General features: G+C 37.5%; 1 protein-coding gene across 1 annotated transcript; it reads right to left on the bottom strand.

The window, feature by feature from the left end:
- Nucleotides 1-2,874: 2,874 nt before the first annotated feature.
- Nucleotides 2,875-22,251, bottom strand: LOC136146686 (guanylate-binding protein 6-like). The gene is made up of 10 exons (XM_065905736.1): nucleotides 22,062-22,251; nucleotides 21,162-21,289; nucleotides 13,194-13,303; nucleotides 12,802-12,998; nucleotides 11,011-11,256; nucleotides 5,895-6,175; nucleotides 4,986-5,198; nucleotides 4,565-4,667; nucleotides 4,007-4,200; nucleotides 2,875-3,099 (listed from the first exon to the last, which is right to left on the bottom strand). The coding sequence occupies exons 1-10, from the start codon at nucleotides 22,249-22,251 to the stop codon at nucleotides 2,875-2,877; spliced, it is 1,887 nt and encodes a 628-aa protein (XP_065761808.1).
- Between the last annotated feature and the right edge of the window lie 1,039 nt (nucleotides 22,252-23,290).

The following is a 23,290-nucleotide window of genomic DNA, read 5'->3' as shown; positions in this document are numbered from 1 at the left end:
GCAATGAGATCAAACCAGTCAATCCTAAATGAAATCAACCCTTGAATATTCATTGGAAGGATTGATGCTGAAGCTGAAGCTCCAATACTTCGGCCACTTGATACAAAGAACCAACTCATTAGAAAAGACCCTGTTGATATAAAAAGGCTGAAGGCACAAGGAGAAGAGGCGGCAGATGATGAGATAGTTAAATAGCCTCACTGACTCAACTGAACATGAGTTTGAGCAAACTGCAGGAGATAGTGGAGGACAGAAGAGCCTGGTGTTCTACCGTCTATGGGATTGCAGAGTCAGACATGACTTAGCAATTGAACAGCAACAATGCAGTTAACAACCTCTAAAAGACTTTTTCTTTCGTTAAATGATCAATACATGTTGGTTCTATTATTTTTATTGAAAGGAAATAAAAACAGTATTTCAAAGAAATGTATGCACTCTCATGTTTATTGATGAATTCCTCACAATTGACACTATAGGAAAACAACCTAAATGCTCACTAATGCTTGGAAGAATAAAAAAAGGCTTGGCACATATACACAATGGAATATTATTTGGTCACAAAAAGGAGAATAGCCTTTCATTGGAGACAACATGGATGGACTTCTAGAAGACCTAAGTGAAATAAGTCAGACAGAGAAATACAAGCACTGGGTGATATCCCATATGCATCCAATTTGAAAATGTCAATTTTTTTCTTCTTATTCTTCAATTCAGAGCATCTCTAAGGGATTAGAACACATATTTGATTTGAGTTGTCAGTGGAAACAAATATTATATAGTATAGTTTGCCTTTACATTAATCTTTTCAATTTATTGGTCACATATTCATTGATATAAAGTTTCTTCCTTTAAAAGGGAAAAGTCATTCTTCCTTTTGAACATTTGAGGCCACAACTGGATGGAGCCATTTAAATTCTTCAGTAAAGATGTGTTAACATCTTTGCAGAAGCACAGACTGTGATACATGAGGACTCAGAAGAAGGTTTTATGCCAGAAAGTTTCTTTCATTCTGTTAGCCTTAAATCACCTTAGAGACATTTATCTGGTGTCTAAAATCCGAAGTATTACCACAGACCTTTTGAGTATTCATGCCTTTGTGGTAATTGAAAACAGTCACACATGTATCCATTTTTTGTTTTTCAAGCAGATACTTACTCTGTACATTCTTTGTCTAAACATACCCCATGGAGATATACAGAAAAAATATATAATTGCTCCTGTCCTTAGAGGAACTTTATTTTTATTTGAAAATAAGTACCAGAGTTGGTTACACCTGGTCACATCCAACTGGCTGCCATGTCCAGTCACGTTATCAATTGAATGCTTGTGTTCTTCAAAATTCATCTAATGAAATCCTAAATGTCAAATTTTTTCCAGTATGATGGTATCTGGAACTGAGGCTTTTAGGAGGAAATTAGGCATGAGGTTGAGACCATGAATCTGATTAGTGCCCTTAAAACAAAAACATATCATAAGAGTTTTCTTTCTTTTCCCAATATGTGAGGACACAGCAAGAAATCTACCATCTGTAAAGCTGGAGTAGGATGCTTACCAAGAATCCAACAATGCTGGCACACTGCTTGTGGACTTATAGCCTCCAGAATGGGAGGAATAAACATTTGTTTTGCTAGTCACCCAATCTATGGTAATTTGTTATAGCAACCTCAGATAAGACAAACTGTGAAGCTCATTACTATCATTGTATGTACTTGACTTCTGATTATTTAAATGCCAACACCTGGCCTCCATCGTCATGTCATATCACCCCCAATAACATCAGGGCACCCAGTTCTGCAGTGGTACATCCCCCCTTCTGCACTTGCCTACTACAGCCAGGCCACCACTGAACATTCAACTGTGATGGGATTCCTCTCACCAGGGCCTATTCTTAATGTTTAGTGATCTGCTTCTACTATCTGAAAAGTATAATTCAAACATAGGAAGTAAATACTACTCTAGCTGTGATTTCAAAGGGTAACAGGAAAGTTTATACCTTATTTTTGAAGCAAATACAAGGAATTAAAAACCAAGGACAAAATGAAAGCAAGGTTAGAATGCAAATTTTATACTTTTTAGTATCTAATTCATTGAGCAGGCTAATGTCATTTCTATAGGCAATGAGCAATTTCATCATCTAATAGCAAATTTCACATTTGTTTCTTAGTATTATAATTGTATTACATTTTATGCTTTCCTAGTAACTTATTTACAAAATGGTAATAGAAATATGGAGTATATAGTGAAAATCATGTGCCCCTTCCACATGCTGTTCTCCTCAGAAAGAACCAATGATTCCAATTTCTAATGAATCTTTCCAGAGATGTTTTATCTCTACATACATATGGGTGCACATATTTTTTTGTAGTAAAAATATTATCCTTAATATTTGTACCTTATTTTTTCACTCTATAGTATATCTTCAAGTTTGTTCTATATTCATACAATAGAGCTGCACTGTCCATTTAATGGCTAAATACAAGGTATTTCAGTATTGCACATACAGAAAGTATATTACCAATTTTTTTAGATGGACATTTAACTAGATTCCTGATGGACATTTAACTAGACTCCAATCTTTTGCCTTTAAAAGCAGTGCTCAATGAACCTCTTTTGTGTATGTATGTGCATATATATGTGTGTGTGTGTGTGCTCACATATATAATACATGATTTCCACATACAGATACATATCCTAAAAGTGAACCTACTATTTCAAAATGTCCATACATTTATTTTATCTAATATGGGTCAGACATTGATATCCTCTACTAACCACTTTTTATATTTGAAACTTTGCTGAACAAAAGTGAAAAGGATGCATATAAAAAGAGACCAGAACATATATCCATGTTCTATAATTTCTTTAAAATGAGAGCTACTTTTTAAATAAAGAGCCTATCCCTTTCACAACCTGCCCAAGAAGTGTAGCTGGAAAACTCAATATTGAAGTAAGCTCATCACCAAATCTGTCCAAGGCTTTTGTAACCAAGGGAGCATCACTTTCTTTAGTATCATCAATCATATTTTTTAACTGATTTATTTCTTCACTCATCAACTCAGATTTCTCTCTAAAACCTTCATTAAGCAGAGTTTCTTGGACCTAGAAATAAAGCAAAGAGGGAAGTAATGTTTTAAATTCTCATTGTTTTCAAAGACTGCATTTTGCATTTAAGAACTTTGTCAAACTATCTTTGTTTTACTCCTAAAATTGTTCTCTCTTACTCAATCATGAAAGGAGAGTTTTGTAACAGGGACTATTTCTTGGTTTTGACAGGAACGTTAAGAGAAAGTGTAGTTTATAGGCTTACTAATATTCACACACTACTGGGTTTTACCAGGAGGCTAAGCCTCATATGAGGACAAATGTTACGCATTTCAGAGGTAACCTTGGATAAGACTGCAATAATTCTCAGGATGGTGAGAATTATAGAAATCTGTTATAGAGACATCCAGGTGGACAATGGGAGTTCTCTCTATGCCACACAGTATCTTGGGTATCTATCCACTCCTGGACACAATGCAGCAGATTTAGAACCTGCCACATCCCAGTGTTTTTAAGTTTGGATATTTTTGACAGTTTTATCTCAGCATAGATCTATCTCAGGGCCTATGGCTGAGAACCGAGTTCCTGGTAATTGGCAGGGATCCTGAAAGCAAACAAGTCGCTGCTCAAATTGAACATATGCTCTTGGAATATCTGTCTAATTTAGCTTCATGGGATCATTTAAAATTTCCCCAAATAGCTACTTAAACCCTATTTATAATTTCCAAGGATTTGACTTATCAATATTCACCCTGAACTCTCCAAAATCTACATATATAGTAGAAATTAAAGCCTTCTTTAAAAAAAAAAAAAAAAAAAGAATAATTCTAAGGGTTTTAATGAATCGGAAGCAGTAAATGGCAATGATGCTTCCTCCATGGTCTTGCTGTAATCTTCACCCATCTCTTCCTGAGGCCCCAGGGTAATGACCATCAAGCGCAACTAACGCCACAGCCTGACTTACCTTCAGCTTATGCTCTAGCATCATATTCATCTCTCTCAGTAGGGTTTCTTTTTCCTTCTCTAGCTTCTCTGTCAGCTGGGCTATATTTTCCTGGAAACTCCTCTGTTGCGCCTCCATCACCTGCTGCTGCTCTTGCAGTTTCTGTTTCAGCAGCTCCTGTTCCTTCTGAGCTGTCTCATTCCTGGCCCGCTCTTCTGCTCCAGGAAGGTTCAGAGAGGAATAAGAGTAAGATGAAGACAAATCTTTATGCTCCAGAGCTCAGAGACCAAACCAAATTAGAAAGAGAGGAGAAAACTCTGAATTCCCACTGCCTTACCCCACACCCCAAACCCTGTGTCCACACCATCAAGAACACATTTCAGAATGTGATGGGAAAGACTGTTTGACTGACATCTAACCACATCCAACCACATCTCCCCTTGCTGTTTCCAGATGTAGTAGAGTTGTTTCAAGGAAGGAGAGGAAGTTCCTTGTATCAAGAAGGCTTTGCTCTCTTACCTCTTAGAGGGCACTGCAGGAACCTACCCATCCCACTGTGAGCAGAATGCTACCCAGTACCTGCTACAGCCTTCTCCCTAGCAGTGAGTGCTTTATCTGCTTGCAGGATAGATTTCTCTATTGTTGCTTGTGACTGAAGAAAGCTCTGGAGGACTTCATTTGCCTGGGGAACCAAGAAGGAGCATAGAACTTAGATTTCCACTGAGAAGATTAGTGCTGCAAAAACATGTATGTAATTTTTGCTTCATGTTTAAAATTCTGTGGTGATTCCCTACAGCAAGTCCAAGCTCCATACTCATGTTTTGAGACTACATATCTGTACTCTCCTCAGGAATAAATTTCAAGTAGTGGATCTTAAGAGCTAAAGCTGTCATGATATCTCCATGTTCTCTCATTACCCACACCTAGTTCTGTGCTCAGATTTTCAGGAGACCCCTCTAGACTCTATTCTGTAGACTCCCCATGCTCTATGTGTCCTCACCTTAACTCCTTTTCTGGGCACTTGATGATAATTCTGTTCAAACCTTTCCTTTGCTTTCCTGTAGAGTTTATAACCTCCAGGAACAGAAAAAGTGCCTGCTGAAATACTTTCCATTAGGGTCTTGGAAATATCATCAAGTTTAAGCTGGCAGTATTTGACAGATGCCTCTTCATTCTGCAACACAAAATCCTCCTTCTTTTTCTTTATGATTTCCTGCAAGTGAAATGTAGAGGGATGTCACCCGAAGAATGAAAAAGAGGAGATAAAATTTCAAGAATTTGATAGAAAGAATGGTCTAACTGCTGTCCTCATGAGAAAAATATTTTGCTGGAGGACATGAAATTAAAAAAGCAATCACAAGTTCTGATTTACTGCCAAACCTGAAAACTCTCTGAAAGACCACAGGAAAGTTTCTCAACCTCCCTTCAGGTTCACCATCTGAAATGTTGGTGTTGCATTATCTAATCTCTACGGTTCATTGCAGCTATAATAGTCATTGATTCTATATTCAATGATACAGCAAGGAGCAACCTAGGTTGAGAATGGCCTTGCAAAAGGGTCTGATTAGAGAAATTTGGGTTCTTCTTCATGGGACGATGTTCACAGAAAACCAAAGCAACTTAAGAATGACTTTTGGGTGTTCCAGACATGCTTGGAATCCAAAGACATATATACTTTAGGAGGATTTATATATATATACTGATTTTTCATCAGAAAATTAGAGAGATTTCTAGATAAACTATTGAGGTTTGACAGAATAAAAAACAAAATATACTCCTTTGTAACTCTATCCTTCCTGAGAACATAGACTACTTTTGAGTGAGGGATGAGCCTTGTGGCTGGTAATGGCATTTCTAGTTTTCATTCATCAAGGGGAGGGGAGAAAACATAAATACTACAAGAAGTTACCACAAGATTCTTCTGGAATTCCTGATTTACATCCTTGAAGGAATCCCTCATGAAGATGGCAATGGCTTCCTTCTCACAGGCTGCGTGCACCTCCAGCAGCTCCTGGAATGTGTCCGTGGGGAGGCTCAGTCTCTGGGTCATCTGCTCACTATAGTGGTCTGCTGCCTTTTGCACGGCTGCTGAGTTCTCCAAATGAGCCAGAGATGTGACTGCATTCTCCAAACAAGGTACAGCTCCACTGTTGATGGTATCTACGTAGGTCACAACCAACTTTCCCAGCCCTGAAAAGGCCATCAAATTTAAGGGATAAATATCAAGTCATTAGTCCATAAAATACAAGATTATGAGATTACATTGCTAAACTCTCTCTCTCTCTCTCTCTCTCACACACACACACACACACACACACACAGAGTCATATCTCCTTGTACTATCATCACATTTGTTTTCCTACTGACTCTTCACTTTTATGGTTCTTCAGGTCTTGGAGCTAAAAAAAAAAATTGAAAATCTACCTGTATCCAACATATTAGGGAGTATCTGAAAACTATAGTATCCTACTAAAACCTTAAAAGCAAAATAGCTTGCATACATATTCAGATAATACAGGGTATATCAGATTTTATTTATTCCTAATTCTGAGGCTTTAAAGGTACTTTCAGAGATTTATGGGTTGATACTGATTTTTGAACCACACAAAACTCTTAAAATATTTTTTGTTTTCACCTTGCAAAGAACTTTTATTTATAAGGTTTCCCCTGAGAAAATGGTATATTCTGTTTTTATACTAAGACAGTGATTTTTACTCTGAATAGAGAAATTTCTAGATAAATGGAAGTCACAGGTATCAGTCACAAAATTTGCAGTTTATGGGAGAGATTTATAATCCCCCAGATATTGTTCAGCTGCTCAGTCCTGTCGAACTCTTCATGACCCCATGGACAGCAGCATGCCAGGCTTTCCTGTCCTTCACCATCTCCTGGAGGTTGCTCAAACTCAAGTCCATTGATTCAGTGATACCATCCAACTGTCTTGTTCTCTGTCATCCCCTTCTACTTCTGTATCAATTTTTCCCAGCATCAGGGTCTTTTTCAATGAGTCAGTTCTTTCCGTCAGGTGGCCAAAGTATTGGAGCTTCAGCTTCAGCGTCAGTCCTTCCAATGAATATTCAGGACTGATTTCCTTTAGCACTGACTGGTTGGATCTCCTTGCAGTCCAAGGGATACTCAAGAGTCTTCTCCAGCATCACAATTCAAAAGCATCAGTTCTTTGGCGCTTAGCCTTCTTTATGATCCAGCTCTCACATCCATGCATGACTATTGGAAAATCCATAACTCTGACTAGACGGACCTCTGTCAGCAAAGAAAAGTCTCTGCTTTTTAATATGCTATCTATGTCTGTCACAGCTTTTCTCCCAAGGACCAAGCATCTTTTAATTTCCTGGCTGCAGTCACCATCTGCAGTGATTTTGGAGCCCAAGAAAACAAAGTCTCTCACTGTTTTCATTGTTTTGCCTTCTATTTGCCATGCAGTGATGGGAACAGATGCCTTGATCTTCATCTTTTGAATGCTGAGTTTTAAGTGAGCTTTTTCACTCTCTTCTTTCACTTTCATGAAGAGGCTCTTTAGTTCCTCTTCACTACCTTCCATAATGGTGGTTTCATTGCATATCTGAGATTATTAATATTTCTCCCAGCAATGTTGATTCCAGCTTGTGCATCATCCAGCCTGGTGTTTGGCATGATGTACTCTGCATATAAGTTAAATAAGCAGGGTGACAATATATAGCCTAGATGTATTCTTTTCCCAATTTGGAACCAGTTCATTGTTCCGTGTCCAGTTCTAACTGTTGCTTCTTGAGCTGCATTCAGATTTCTCAGGAGGCAATAAGGTGGTCTGGTATTTCCTTCTCTTTAAGAATTTTCTTTTTAAAAAAAATTATTAATTTATTTTAATTGAAGGATAATTACTTTACAATATTGTGATGGTTTTTATGATATATCAACATGAATTGGCCATGAGTATACATGTCTACCCCCATCCTAACCTCATTCCCACTTCCCTCCCCACCCTATCCCACTGAGTTGTCCCAGAGCATTGGCTTTGGGTGCTCTGCTTCATGCATCAAACTTGCACTGGACATCTGTTTTACAAATGGTAATGTACACATTTCAATGCTATTCTCTCAAATCATCCAACCCTCACCTTTTCCCACTGAGTCCAAAAGTTCTTTATATCTGTGTCCCCTCTACTGCCCTGTATGTAGGATAGTCATTACTGTTCTTTTAAATTCCACAAATATACATTAATATATAGTATTTGTCTTTCTCTTTCTGACTTACTGCACACTGTAAACTAGGTTCCAGTTTCATCCACCCCAGTAGAATTGATTCAAATGTATTCCTTATTATAGCTGAGTTTTTCATTCCAATCCCAAAGAAAGGCAATGCCAAAGAATGCTCAAACTACTGCACAATTGCACTCATCTCACACACTAGTAAAGTAATGCTCAAAATTCTCCAAGTCAGGCTTCAGCAATACATGAACCATGACTTCCAGATGTTCAAGCTGGTTTTAGAAAAGGCAGAGGAACCAGAGATCAAATTGCCAACATCTGCTGGATCATCAGAAAAGCAAGAGAGTTCCAGAAAAGCATCTATTTCTGCTTTATTGACTATGCCAAGCCTTTGACTGTGTGGATCACAACAAACTGTGGAAAATTCTGAAGGAGATGGGAATACCAGACCACCTGACCTGCCTCTTGAGAAACCTGCATGCAGGTCAGGAAGCAACAGTTAGAACTGGACATGGAACAACAGACTGGTTCCAAACAGGAAAGGGAGTGTGCCAAGGCTGTATATTGTCACCCTGCTTATTTAACTTATATGCAAAGTACATCATGAGAAATGCTGGGCTGGAGGAAGCACAAGTTGGAATCAAGATTGCTGGCAGAAATATCAATAACCTCAGATATGCAGATGACACCACCCTTATGGCAGAAAGTGAAGAGGAACTAAAAAATCTCTTGAGGAAAGTGAAAGAGGAAAGTGAAAAAGTTGACTTAAAGCTTAACATTCAGAAAACTAAGATCATGGCATCTGGTCCCATCAACCTCATGGGAAATAGATGGGGCGACAGTGGAAATAGTGTCAGACTTTATTTTGGGGGGCTCCAAAATCACTGCAGATGGTGATTGCCGCCATGAAATTAAAAGACGCTTACTGCTTGGAAGAAAAGTTATGACCAACCTAGATAGAATATTAAAAAGCAGAGACATTACTTTGCCAACAAAGGTCCTTCTGGTCAAGGCTATGGTTTTTCCAGTGGTCATGTATGGATGTGAGAGTTGGACTGTGAAGAAAGCTGAGAGCTGAAAAATTGATGCTTTTGAACTGTGGTGTTGGAGAAGACTCTTGAGAGTCCCTTGGCCTGCAGGAATATCCAACCAATCCATCCTAAAGGAGATCAGTGCTGGGTGTTCATTGGAAGGACTGATGCAGAAGCTGAAACTCCAGTACTTTGGCCACCTCATGCAAAGAGTTGACTCATTGGAAAAGACCCTGATGCTGGGAGGGATTGGGGGCAGGAGGAGAAGGGGACGACAGAGGATGAGATGACTGGATGGCATCACCGACTCAATGGGCATGAGTTTGAGCAAACTCCGGGAGTTGGTGATAGACAGGGAGACCTGGCATGAAGCAATTCATGGGGTCACAAGGAGTCGGACACGAATGAGCGACTGAAGTGAGTGAATGAGTGAGTAATGAGAGATGTTGAGAGCATCTTTTCATGTTTTTATTAGCCATGTCTATGTTTTCTTTGGAGAAATATCTGTTTAGGGTTTTTGCTCAGGTTTTGATTGGGTCGTTCGTTTTTCTGGTATTTAGCTACCTGAGCAGCTTGTGTATTTTGGAGATTAATTTTTTGTCAGTTGCTTCATTTGCTATTATTTTCTTTCATTCTGAAAGCTGCTTTTTGCCGTGCTTATAGTTTCCTTCCTTGTGCAAAAGTTTTTAACTGTTCTATCTGTTTATCTTTTTTTTTTTTTTCTTTGTTCCGCATCCTGACTATCTTTGTTTTTATTTCCATTACTCTGGGAGATGGGTCATAGAGGATCTTGCTGTCATTTATTTCAAAGAGTGTACTGCTTATGTTTTTCTGTGTCTGTGGGGAGGCTCAGTTGCTTGGTCATCTTCTCACTGTAGAGGCCATCTTCCTTCTGCACAGCTGCTGAGTTCTCCAGATGAACCAGAGTCATCACTACCTTCTCCAAACTAGCTACAGCTCCACTGTTCATGGTATTCATATGGTTCACAACCTTTCCCAGCCCTAAATAGGTCCTCAAATTTAAGGGATAAATATCAAGTAATTGGTTCATATAATACAAAATTATGAGATTACATTGCTAAAGTCTCTCTCTCTCTCTCTCTCTCTCTCTCTCACACACACACACACACACACACACACACACACACACAGAGCCATATCTTTTTTTACTATCATCACCTTTGTTTTCCTACTGACTCTTCACTTCTATGGTTCTTCAGGCCTTGGTGCTAAAAAAATATTGAAAATCTATCTGTATCCACCATATTAGGGAGTATCTGAAAACTATAGTATCCTACTAAAACCTTCAAAGCAAAATAGCTTGCATACATATTCAGATAAGACAGGGTATATCAGATTTTATTTATTCCTAATTCTGAAGCTTTAAAGGTACTTTCAGAGATTTATGGGCTGGTACTGATTTTTGAACCACACAAAACTCTCAAAATATTTTTTGTTTTCACCTTGCAAAGAACTTTTATTGTATAAGGTTTCCCCTGAGAAAATGGCATATTCTGTTTTTATACTAAGATAGTGATTTTTATTCTGAATAGAGAAATTTCTCAGATAAATGGAAGTCACAGGTATCAGTCACAAAATTTGCAGTTTATGGGAGAGATTTATAATCCCCCAAATAAGATAATTATAAAATATACACATTTTGTCATGGAGTGTGAATGTCCATAAGCCCAGAATTCCATATAAACCCAACAGAAATACTGAAAAACATGTTACATAAAATATCTGCAGTATATTGCTACTCATAATAATAGGGAAAAAAAAGACTTACAATTTCCAGTGACTGGGACTCCCTCTCTGAGTGTCTTGGTTTTTGCATTGTCGAAGATGTAAGAACAGAATTTTTTTGTTTGTTCCTGGAATTTAGGATTCAGTTGGTCTTCAGATGCATTCTCAATATCAGCTAGGAGTCCTTTGTCATTTGTTGGTCGATCAAAGACAAAACACTTCCGTGTTGGAAAGAAATCCCTGATACACTCTCTGCATAAATTTGATGTTTGTACTTTCATATTCTTGCCTAAGGGACAGAGGAACAGAGATTAAAGCAGAAACAGTCTTGCAGCAAGAGAGCCAAAAGTGTTCATGACAGATTTGTGTATTCTTGTTGACTTTTATGGTAATAACTCCTTTAAAACAGACATTCAGTACTTCTTTGCACATCAGACTTACACCAATGATATAACCAGAGAGAAATTTGGGGAGATGTCTAATCCAGTAAAAGAAACCTATGGCTAGCATCCCCAGAACTGAACATGGTAGAATATTTCTTTATTAGATGTTTACTGTACTAGTGGTTAAAAGAATACAAGGTCAAATATAAGTGCTTGCTCTACTTAGTCTTATGTGAGAATTGATCTGTGGGACCAAAAAGAAAAGCCACAAACAGGATAGTGGACAATATCAGAAATGTTAGGAATGACATTTGATTATTGAAGGAGAACTATTTTGATGTTAAAATTATTTGTACAAAGTTACGTATTTTTAGCAAAAACCTCTGAAAGGTAAGTGTAAATAAACTGATATTTTAAGATGTCAGCATTAATCTATAAACTCTTTGTGATAAAGGATTATATTTGATTTGACAGTGGTCCTCTTATGTCTAGTCAATTTCCCAATAATTTTTTGAAAAACCATAAATAGAAACATGAAAGCAAGAAATAAGTAGATCAGAATTAATATTCCTCTCAGGTTTCACAAGGCGCACATCCCTATAAATGTAACCCTTTACACTAACAAGTTGGTGGTGGCCGTTTAGTCACTAAGTTATGCCCAACTCTTGTAACCCCATGAATTATAGCCTGCCAGGCTCCTCTGGGATTCTCCAGGCAAGAATACTGGAGTGGGCTGCCATTTCCTTCTCCAGGGGATCTTCCCAACCCAGGAATTGAACCTGGGTCTCCTGCTTTGCAGGCAGATTCTTTAGCAACTGAGCTACGAAGGAAGTCCTTAAACTAACATACTATTTGCAAATTATATAATGAAAAAATAAGTGGGAATTAACAGAAGCTGTGATTTGAAAATGAAGTGAACGTTCTGATAATTATGAGAAATATTGATGTCATAGATTAAAAAACACACTCTTTCAGGTTTATTTAGAATGTAAAGTCATTTTGTAGCTGATATAACTATACAGAAATTAGAACAATTTATCCCTTTTTGAGAAGAATAGCATGTAGCTGTGTGAATTTTTTTTCATTATACAGATTTTACTTTGTAATTTCTTATATTGCAATTATCTAGTATATTGTTTCCCCTACTGGAGAAAAGCAGAAACTAAAATAGGGAGCACAAGTGTCTGATTTCAGAAGGATTTAGCACTGAATGTAATCTCGGTGCTAAATTAAAAATTGTATAAAGAAAAAATTGGCTTTGAATAATTTCACTCATTACTTTTCTTAAATAAACTCAAAACCCAGTCCCTAGAGCATTGCAACCCACTTTCTAATCACCATTTCTACAGATGTTAATCTCAAATATAATTGCAACCCTAGAGATGATGGACAGTATTTAGTAGATCCCACACTCTATTCAAACACCCACTGCCCAGGCCATGCTCCGTAACCTTTAGTCAGCTTCAAGGCATTGTCCAGGTATTGATCTTCTGTGATAGGATGACCGTTTAACTTTAGCTCCAGGGTGAAATCCCGTACAGCCCATATAAAGTCGGGAAAGAAAGTCACAAATTCTGTGCAATCTTCTTCTCCATCAGGGCTGGGAGACGACTTGGCTTTGATTAGTTCTGTGAGCTCTGTCACATAACTGGGACTTGATTAAGGAAAAGAAATTCCTTACTCACAATTCCCACCTTCCTAATAAAAATTTTAAAACCTTCTCTTTACTTCTGAGTCCCTTTTGCACCATTAAAGGCAACTTTGTGACAGGGAAGGAAATGTGATTCCGTCTCCATCCCCATAAACTCAGTGAAACTTGATAGTTCAGTTCCTAGAAGGATACTGCAGGTGCTCCAGGGCCTGGTGGTTGATGGTGCTCATGCTGTTATAGATAAAGGTGCTGCACAGAAGCACGGCCAAAGCAAAGATCCATGAGTCATTCTTGGAGTCACCCTAGAGAGCACATTAAAGCAATAGATTTAAGAGTTTACTTGTAAATTAGAAATTTATTCATAGGCTTATTCTATCGTGTCCTTATTTATTATTTCAGCTAGCCTAATCACCATGCAAAGAAATTGTTTGAAGACAGGCATTGGCTTTGACAATTACAAAGGCATTTCTTGTGATTGCAATGATGAGTGAAGTGAAGTTGCTCAGTCGTGTCCAACTCTTTGTGACCCCATGGACTGGAGCCTACCAGGCTCCTCCGTCCATGGGATTTTCCAGGCAAGAATACTGGAGAGGGTTGCCATTTCTTTCTTTAGGAGATCTTCCTGACCCAGGGATTGAATCCAGTTCTCCTGCATTGTAGGCAGACGCGTTACCCTCTGAGCCTCCATATTTTCTTATAAAAGAGGATTCTTCATAGGTGTTTTCTTTGTCCTCAATTAGAGGAAATAAAATAATGGTACTGGTGTATAATTAGTTACTTATTGATGAATGTTAGAACATATTCATTATGCACACATGTATTAATCATCAATGATATAAAATAAACATAGTTGGCATAACTGGGTATTTAAATTATATCCAAACAATAAATAAGCTACTGCACATTTCCCAATATTCTTAGATTTAAAAATGCAGCAAGTTTGAGTCAAGATGATGGAATTGGAATAGTAGGAGCTGGGGTTTACTTCTTCCAATAAGCACATTAAGAATAAATCTACAAGTGGACCCATTCACACAGAGCACATGATAACACCAGCAGAGGACCTCATACACCTAAAAGAACAAGAAAATTTCTCCACATAACTGGGTAGGATCCTTAAGAAAAGGAAGGAGAAAAGAGGAAATGGGAGGGGACCAACATCCTGGTGGGAGCTGATGGAAAAGAGAGGTTGCCATACCCAAGGAAGCTTCCTCACCAGTGGTGAGATCAGTTGAAAAAGTAGGGGAGTTTGGGGGCTATTAGAGAAGAGCGCAGATGGTGGTCTGTGGCAGGCAGAACAGAAAGAGAATTATACAGATGGTCCATGCTACAGCCTTGTGCACTCCAGCCTAAGATGTGTGTCTGCCAGTGGTGGGGAGGACTGGGTGTTGAAGCGTGGGATTTGGAGAGTGAATCTAGGAAAAGGACTGCTGCAGGCTGCATGGAGACAGCCTGAGGGGATGGGAGTGAGGTGCTCCACAGGCAGGAATACTCTTCCTCTAAATGCTCTTAGAGAAAGTGCAGACTGCCATGGAAGCAAGGTGCCATTGTTGAGTAGCATGCCAAGGGCAGGGCCACCATCATGACCTCTCTCCCCAAACTCCAGCTCCTGCCTCTGTGGGCACTTGGAGGACTCCTGTCAGAGCAGGTGTGTGTGCCCCAGTCATTGCTGCCTTGTCCTACTCACAACTGAGTGAACGTGTGTGCCTGGTCAGTTGCAACCTCTTTCTCCTCCCACCTTAGTGAACAAATGTGTTCTAGTCAGTAGCTGCCTTCACCCTCCTCTCTCCTGGGTGGGGCTGAAACCAAAGCTAAGCCCCAGGGGCTGTGGTGCTAAGGAAGAAGAACTGAAACTTCTTTTTGTAGCTGCAGAAGCCAAGGATTAAACCCCCATTAATAGCTTGGAAAAAGTGCCTATAGAACATCTGAATGGACAGTGAGTGCTCCCACAACTGAGATGGGTCTCACTTTAGTGACTGTGGACTGTGGACCTTTCAACATGGCCCTGTCCTCCAGAGGGATAAGACCCAGCTCCTCCCACCAGAGGGCAGACACTGGTCCCTTTCAACAGGAAGATTACATAAACCCCTGGATTAAACTCACCCACCAAGGGACAGACACCAGACCCAAGAAGAACTATGACCCTGCACCATGCAAAATAAGACCACAAGCAGAGTAAGTGAGACAAAACAGAGATTACAGAGATTGGATTACAGAGATTAGATTACAGAGATTACAGAGAAAATCCATACAGACAAAGCAGCAAGGTAAAAACCTATAAGACCAAATAAATGAAGAAGAGACTGGCAATCTACTTCCAAAAGAATGACTTCCCTGGAGGCTCAGACAGTAAAAAAAATCTACCTGCAATGCAGGAGGCCCGATTTCAATCCCTAGGTTAGGAAGATCCCCTGGAGAAGGGAATGGCTACCCACTCCAGTATTTTTGCTTGGAGAATCACATGGACAGAGGAGCCTGGTGTGCTACTGTCCATGGGGTCACAAAGTTGAACTAGACTGAGCAACTAACACTTTCACTTTCCAAGATGGAAAAGATGATTCAAGATCTTGGAAAAATAAAGGAGGCATTAATTGAGAAGATAAAAGAGATTTTTAATAAAGTGTAGAAGAACTAAAGAACAAACAGTAATGAATAATAACTGAAATTTTAAAAATATACTAGTAGGAATCAATAACAGAATAACTAGAGCAGAAGAATGAATAAATGACCTGGAAGACAAATGGTGGAAATCTCTGCTGTTAAAACAAGATAAAAAAAAAGAAAAGAAATGAGGAAAGTCTCAGAGATCTCTGAGGCAACATTAAATGTATGAATATTCTAACAATAGGGATCTCAGAAGAAAAAGAGAAAGAGTATGAGAAAATATTCGAAGAGATTTTACTTGAATTCTCTAACAAGAGAAAGGAAACAGTCACCCAAGTCCTAGAAATGCATAGAGTTCCATATAGGATAAGTTCAACAAGAGACATGCTGAGACATATATTAAACAAACTAAAAAAAATTAAATACAAATAAAAACATTAAAAGCAGCAGGGGGAAAGCAACAAATAATACACAATCTCCATAATGTTATTAACAGACTTTTTAGCAGAGACTCGGAAAGCAAGAAGGAAATGGCATGATATATTTAAAGTGATGAAAGGAAAACATCTACAACCAAGAATATTATATCTAATAAGGCTTTCATTCAGATTTAATGAAGAAATCAAAAGCTTTACAGACAAGCAAAGCTAAGAGAATTCAGTGTCACCAAACCAGCTTTGCAACAAATGCTAAAGGAACTTCTTTATGTGGGAAACACAAGAGAAAAGGAAAAAAAGGAAGGAAAGAAAAAAGACCAACAAAAACAAATCCAAAACAATTAAGAAAATGTTAACAGAAACATATATACTGATAATTACATTAAATGGAAATGCATTAAATACTCCAACCAAATGATATAGACTGGATGGATGCATACACAAACAAGACCTGTATAAATACCATCTACAAGAGACCTACTTCAGACCTAGAGAAACATACAGACTGAAATTGAGGGGATGTAAAAGACATTTCTTGTAAATAGAGATCAAAAGAAAGCTGAAGTAGCAATACTCATATCCAACAAAGTAGACTTTAAAATAAAGACTGTTACACAAAATAATGAAGGATACTACATAATGATTAAGGGACTCATTCCAAGAAAAAGATAAGAGCAATTGTAAATATATGTGCACCAACACAGGAGCACCTCAATACATAACGCAAAGGCTAAAATCCTAAAAAAGGGGAAATCAACAGTAACATAATAAGAGTGGGGGCCTTAAATACTCCACATACACCAATGGAAAAATCATCAAAACAAAAAATTAAGAGGGAAATGCAAGCCTAAGATGACACATTAGGCCAGATAAACTTAATTGATATTTATAGACCATTCAGTTCAAAGCACCAGGATACACTTTTTTCTCAAGTACATGTACAACATTCTCCATATTATAGATCAAATCTTGCATCACAAATCAAACCTCAGTAAATTTAAGAAAAGTGGAATCATATCCTGCATCTTTCCCAACCACAACACTAAGAGATCAGAAATTATCAATAGTCAGAGGGAAAAAAACTGTAAAGAACACAATCACATGGAGCATAATATTTAATAATATGTTATTAAATAATGAATCACTGAAGAAATAAAACAGGATGCAAAAAAATGCCTAGAAACAAATGACAAAATTATGATGATCCAAAAGCTTTGGAGTGCAGTGAAAGCAGTTCTAAGAGGGAGATTTTGCCCACACAATCTTACCTTGAGAAACAAAAAAAATCTAAAGTAAACAACCTATTCTAACACCTAAAATAACTAGAGAAAAAAGAAAAAAAAAAAACCCCAAAGTTAGAAGGAAATAAATCACAAGATCAGAGCAGAAATAAAGACAAAAATACAATGGCAAAGATCAATGAAACTAAAAGCTGGCTCTCTGAGAAGATAAATAAAATTGATAAACCTTTAGCAAGACTCCTCAGGAAAAAAGGGATAAGATCCAAATCAATAAAACTAGAAAGGAAGAGAAAAAAAAAAGACATTCCATTGGACACTACAGAAACACAAAGGATCATAAAAGATTACTATAAGCAACTATATGCCAATAAAATGGATAATCTAAAAGAAAAGGACAAGTTCTAAGAAAGCTACAACCTTCTAAGACTGAACCAGGAAGAAATAGAAAATATTAACAGACCAAGCATAAGTACTGAAATGGAAATTTTTATCAAATATCTTTCAACAAGCAAAAGTCCAGGACCAGATTGCTTCACAGGTGAATTCTATCAAACATTTAGAAAAGAGTTAACATCTACTCTTCTGAAACTCTTCCAAAAAATTGCAGAGGAGGAATACTCCCAAGCTCATTCTATGAGGCCAACACCACCTTGATACCAAAAACCAGACAAAGATATCACATAAAAGAAAAACACATACAAACATCACTGATGAACATAAATGCAAAATCCTCAACAAAGTACTGGTATACTGAATCCAACAACACATTAAAAGATCACACACCATAATCAAGTGGTTTTAGCCCAAGAATTCAAGGATTTTTCAATATTTGCAAATCAGTGTGTTACAGCACATCAGCAAACTGAAGAATAAAAACCATATGATCATCTCAATAGATGCAAAAATAAAAAAGACTTTTGACAAAATTCACCAACAATTTATGACAAAAAGATAATCTCTAGAAAGTGGACAATAGAGGAAACCTACCTCAATATAATAATGGTCATAAATGACAAACCCAAAGCAAACATCATTCTCAATGGTGAAAGACTGAAATCATTTCCTCTAAGATTAGGAGCAAGGCAAAGATGTTCACTATTGCCACTATTATGCAAGACAGTTTTGGAAGTCTTAGCCACAGCATTCAGAGAAGGAAAAGAAAGAAAAGGAATCCAAATTGGAAAGAAGTAAAATTGTCACTGTTTGCAGATAATATGATACAACACATGGAAAATGTTAAAGATAGTCCCAGAAAACTCCTTTTGGTCATCAATTTTTTTCCTGGTAAAATTTCAGAATACAAAATTAATACACAGAAATCTCTTGTGTTCCTATACACTTACAATGAAAAATCACCTAGTGTAATTATGGGAACAATTCCATTTCCCATTGCATCAAAAAACATAAAATAACTAGGAATAAACCTATCCAATGAGGCAAAACATCTGTACTCATAAAACTATAAGATGCAAATGAAAGAAATAAAAGATGACACAGATGGATTGGTATAACATGTTCTTGGACTGGAAGAATGAATATTGTTAAAATGAGCATAATACCCAACACAATCTACAGATTCAATATAATTTTTATCAAATTACCAATGGTATTTTTCACAGAATCACAGCAGCAAAAAAAAAAAATGTTCAAATTTGTGTGGAGACACAGACCCTGAACAGCCAGAGCAATCTTGAGAAAGAAAAATGGAGCTGGAGAAATCAGGTTTCCTGGCTTCAGACTATACTATCAAGCTACAGTCATCAAAACAGTGTGATATTGGCACAAAAATAGAAATATAGATCAGTGGAACAGGACAGAAAACCTAGAAATAAACCCATGTGCCTATGGTCAATTTCTCTATGACAAAGGAGACAATACTACACAATGATGGAAAGACAATCTCTTCAACAAATGGTGCAGGGAAAACTGGAGAGCTACATGGGAAAAATGAAATTAGATTATTTTTCAACACTATACACACACAAAAAAGGCTTAAAATGGGTTAAAGACCTAAATATGAGCAGGACACTATAAAACACCTAGAGGAAAACATAGGCAGAACAATCTCTGAGATAAATTGCAGCAATATCTATTTTGATCCATCCCCCAGAATAGTGGAAATAAAAACAAAAATAAACAAATGGGACCTACTTAAGCTCAAAATCTTTGCCATAGCAAAGTAAACAATAAAAAGATGAAAAGACCACCCATAGATTCAGAGAAAATATTTGCAAATGATATGACCAACAAGGGATTAGTCTCCAAAATTTATAATCAGCTCATAACACTTAACAGCATCAAAACAAACAACCCAATCAAAAATGAGCAGAAGACCTACATAGACATTTCTCCAAAATAGATATACAGATGGCCAACAGGCACATGAAGAGATATTCAGCATTGCTAGTTATTAGAGAAATGCAAATCAAAACTACAAACAGATATCACCTCATACCAGTCAGAATGGCTATCATCAAGAAATCCTCAAATTATAAGTGCTGAAGAGGGTGTGGAGAGAAGAGAACCCTCTTACACAGTTGGTGGGAAGATAAATTTGTACAGCCACTCCAACAGTATGGAGGTTGCTTAAAAAGCTAAGCATAGAGCTACCATACGACCCTGCAATCCGACTCCTGGGCATATACTTGGAGAAAAATATGATCTGAAATGACACACACTCCCCAATGTTCATTGTAGTGTGTTTACAATGGCCAAGACATGGAAACAACCTATCCATCAACAGAGGGCTGGATAAAGAAGAAGTGGTACATATGGACAATGGAATATTACCCAGCTATTAAAAGAATGAAACAATGCTATTTGTAGCAACATGGATGGACCTACAGGTTGTCATACTGAGTGAAGTAAGTCAGACAGAGAAGGAAAAATATCATATGACATCTCTGACATGTGGAATCTAAGAGGAGATGATAGAAATGAACTCACAAAAGAGAAAGAGACTCACAGACTTAGAGAACAAACTTATGGTTGCCAAGAAAAACAGGTGGAAGGGATAGTTAGAAAGTTCGGATGGGATAGACACATATTTAAAATTGATAATCAACAAGGACCAACTGTATAGCACATGGAACTCTGCTCAATGTTATGTGGTAGCTTGGATGGGAAGTCAGTTTGGGGAAAATGGATATATATATGTATGGTTGAGTTCCTATGCTGTTCATCTGAAACTATCATCACATTGTTTGTTAACTGTCTATGCTCCATTACAAAATTAAAAGTTTCATAAAAAATAAACACAAGATTTCCAACTCCTCTTTGGGCAGAAATGGAAAACTACATAAATTTAGATATCATATTCAAATAATTATCAAAGTAAGGCAAATAGAAGACATAATTTATTTCATCCATTAGTACAAAGCTAAAATAACAAAACTTCATCTTAAAATATTTCTAGTAGGACAAACACAGACTTTTCATCAGGCATTACATTTAAGTGCATTTTTCCCTCTCTCCAACCTGTTTCTTTTCCAATCACACTATTAAATCTGACAGCACACATGTGGTCTTGTCAACTAGACTAAAGACACTTTGAAAGCATGACCATTAATTTAGTCACTGATGTCTACAGCACTGAGCCCAAAAGCTTGGAACTAAGCTGTATGGTACTTATTTACTAAATTTAATCAAATCATCCACCAAGTTCCAGTAAATAAAAGGTTTTATCTAACATTTTTACCTAACATCTTTACAAAAAAGATTTTATCTAGAGGTTCAAACAAACCAAGGTTTGCCTCACTTACTATGCCTGAATTTCTAAATTTTACAAATACATCTCAGTAACTAAATTACAAAGGATCATAAAAACATAAGGAGAAAATACAGAATACAAAGGACTTATCTGTGACTCCCTGTCTTACCTTTTCAACATCTCCCAGGCCCTCAGTGTCCAGAAGAACCAGAGTGTTGTCTGATTTGGAAGGGTGAGGCACACACCACATCCAGATGCCCTTGGTTTTAGACTGCACTGTAGAACCCAGAGGGAAACCTGCAAGTGAAAAGAGAGAGCAACATTCAGTGACAGAGGATAATCTAAATAGCCCAGGGCTATAAAGTCAGACTTATTGGAATGCAAGTACCCCAGGATGCACTATTGTTCTTTCTCTATTTCCTCAAGAATGTCTTACTTTGTGTTTCATCTATTTCAGGGAGGAGGACAATTAATTGTGAAAATGATGCCAAGTATGGGTTCAACATGAAGACGAAAAGGTATCCATGAAGCAGACAAAAAGGAGGTAATTGATAACCATTATAAGAGCATTTTGAACAAACGGTGAGGTTCAAAGCCAGAGAGAATTGGATTGATGAGAGACATAGGAAAAGTGGAAAAAATTGAAATTATTTATTGCCAGACTAAATAGTATTTTCAAAAGGGGAGTTACCCAAAAAGATATAAAATTCAACACGGAACATGATAGATATTCAAACACAGCTATATATTATTGGGAATATTTCATAAAAAAGTAAAATGTGTTTCAAGATAGAGCAGACTACAAGGCAAGAACCCAGTGCTTCAGCAAGTGAAATAAGGTAGAATTTGGGGCATTAGTAGGAGAGATTTTTGTTAACAGAAATAAAACAACAAATATGGTAACGAATGACAGTAAGGTAGTGATTTAGTGGTAAGAATTTTAAGGTTAAGTTTAAGGTTGGTTTATTGAGAGGAATCTGATTCTCCATTCACATGCACAGGGAAAAAACTAAGAATATGAGATATAGTTGGAGTCATGCAATGACCTCTGTCCCAGTACAACACTCACCGTGGTTCTGTCCTGCAAGACGGTTCATCAAGTAGGATTTACCCGTACGATATAGTCCTACAATGGCTACTACCACCACTGGCTGAGAAATCTTCTCAAGAGTCTCTATAGCTTCCTGGTTCACTGACAGCTGCGCGTTGTCATTTTCTACCAGAGAAATAGGAGCCATCATGTCCTGCCCAGATGCCATGGCTACCTGCCAACTTAAAAGAGTCTCCCTGTAGAATAAAATTACAAAATTATTCTCCAATTCCAAGTTATTCAAAGCACACACCTATTTAGGACTGAGTGAGACTTCCTTAATTTCCATGAGACAGAATGTAACCTAGAAATAGCACACTGCAGAGGGAATCTTATATCATTCTCCCAAACCATTAATGATGATGTCATTAATAAAAGAAAAGGCAACATTACTAATTTCACTTCAATAGCAAGAGTATAATTCACATAGTTGTTACCATGCACTGAAGGCCCCCAATATGCCAAATCCTATAATACATACCTGAAAATAGCCAGCTATTAATACACTGGTACTTATGGGAATCTACAAATTAGAAATTATTATATACCTCTGCCAATGAGATAAATGGGCCTCACAAAGTCTGAGTGAATAAGTAATAGAACCAGGATTGTATTCTAGACAATTGAGCAAATGGCAGACTGGAAAGCTCTAAACTCTTGCTTCTCCAAGCGGACATCAAAAACAAATTGTTGGCTAGAATAACTTTGTGGTAGTTCTCTGAAAGACTTGAAAGTCTAAAACAATCAAATAAATACCCAGTCAAGAAGCCACATTTAAAATGGTACAAAAATTAGTGGTGCTTGCTTGCCTTCAGTCCAACAACTCCTGAGTCGTGTAATCTTTGTCAGAAGGAGGAGATAACCCATTCTCCAGTTTCATCTCTTTATCCAGAAGAAATGGAGCAGATCTTATTTAAAACATTATAAGTGTGAGTGCATGGTTATAGGGTTCTCAGAAAAAGAGGAACTTATTTTAGACTTTCAACTGTTTCATGGAACTACCATATGTTATTCTAGCCAACAATTTGGTTGTTTTTGCTGTCTCCTTGGGGATGCAAGAGTTTTGTGCTGTTATTCAATTGCTAAGTCTTGTCTGACTCTTTGTGACCCCATGGACTGCAGGAGGCCAGGCTTCCCTGTCTTTGCTCCAATACATGTCCATTGAGTCAGTGATGCCGTCTAACTGTCTTATCCTCTGCTGCAGCCAT

The sequence above is a fragment of the Muntiacus reevesi genome, chromosome 1, assembly GCF_963930625.1.
Source record: "Muntiacus reevesi chromosome 1, mMunRee1.1, whole genome shotgun sequence".
Lineage (NCBI taxonomy): Eukaryota > Metazoa > Chordata > Mammalia > Artiodactyla > Cervidae > Muntiacus > Muntiacus reevesi.
Note: the sequence above shows the minus strand (reverse complement) of the source record. Positions and strands in the feature narration are given on the sequence as shown.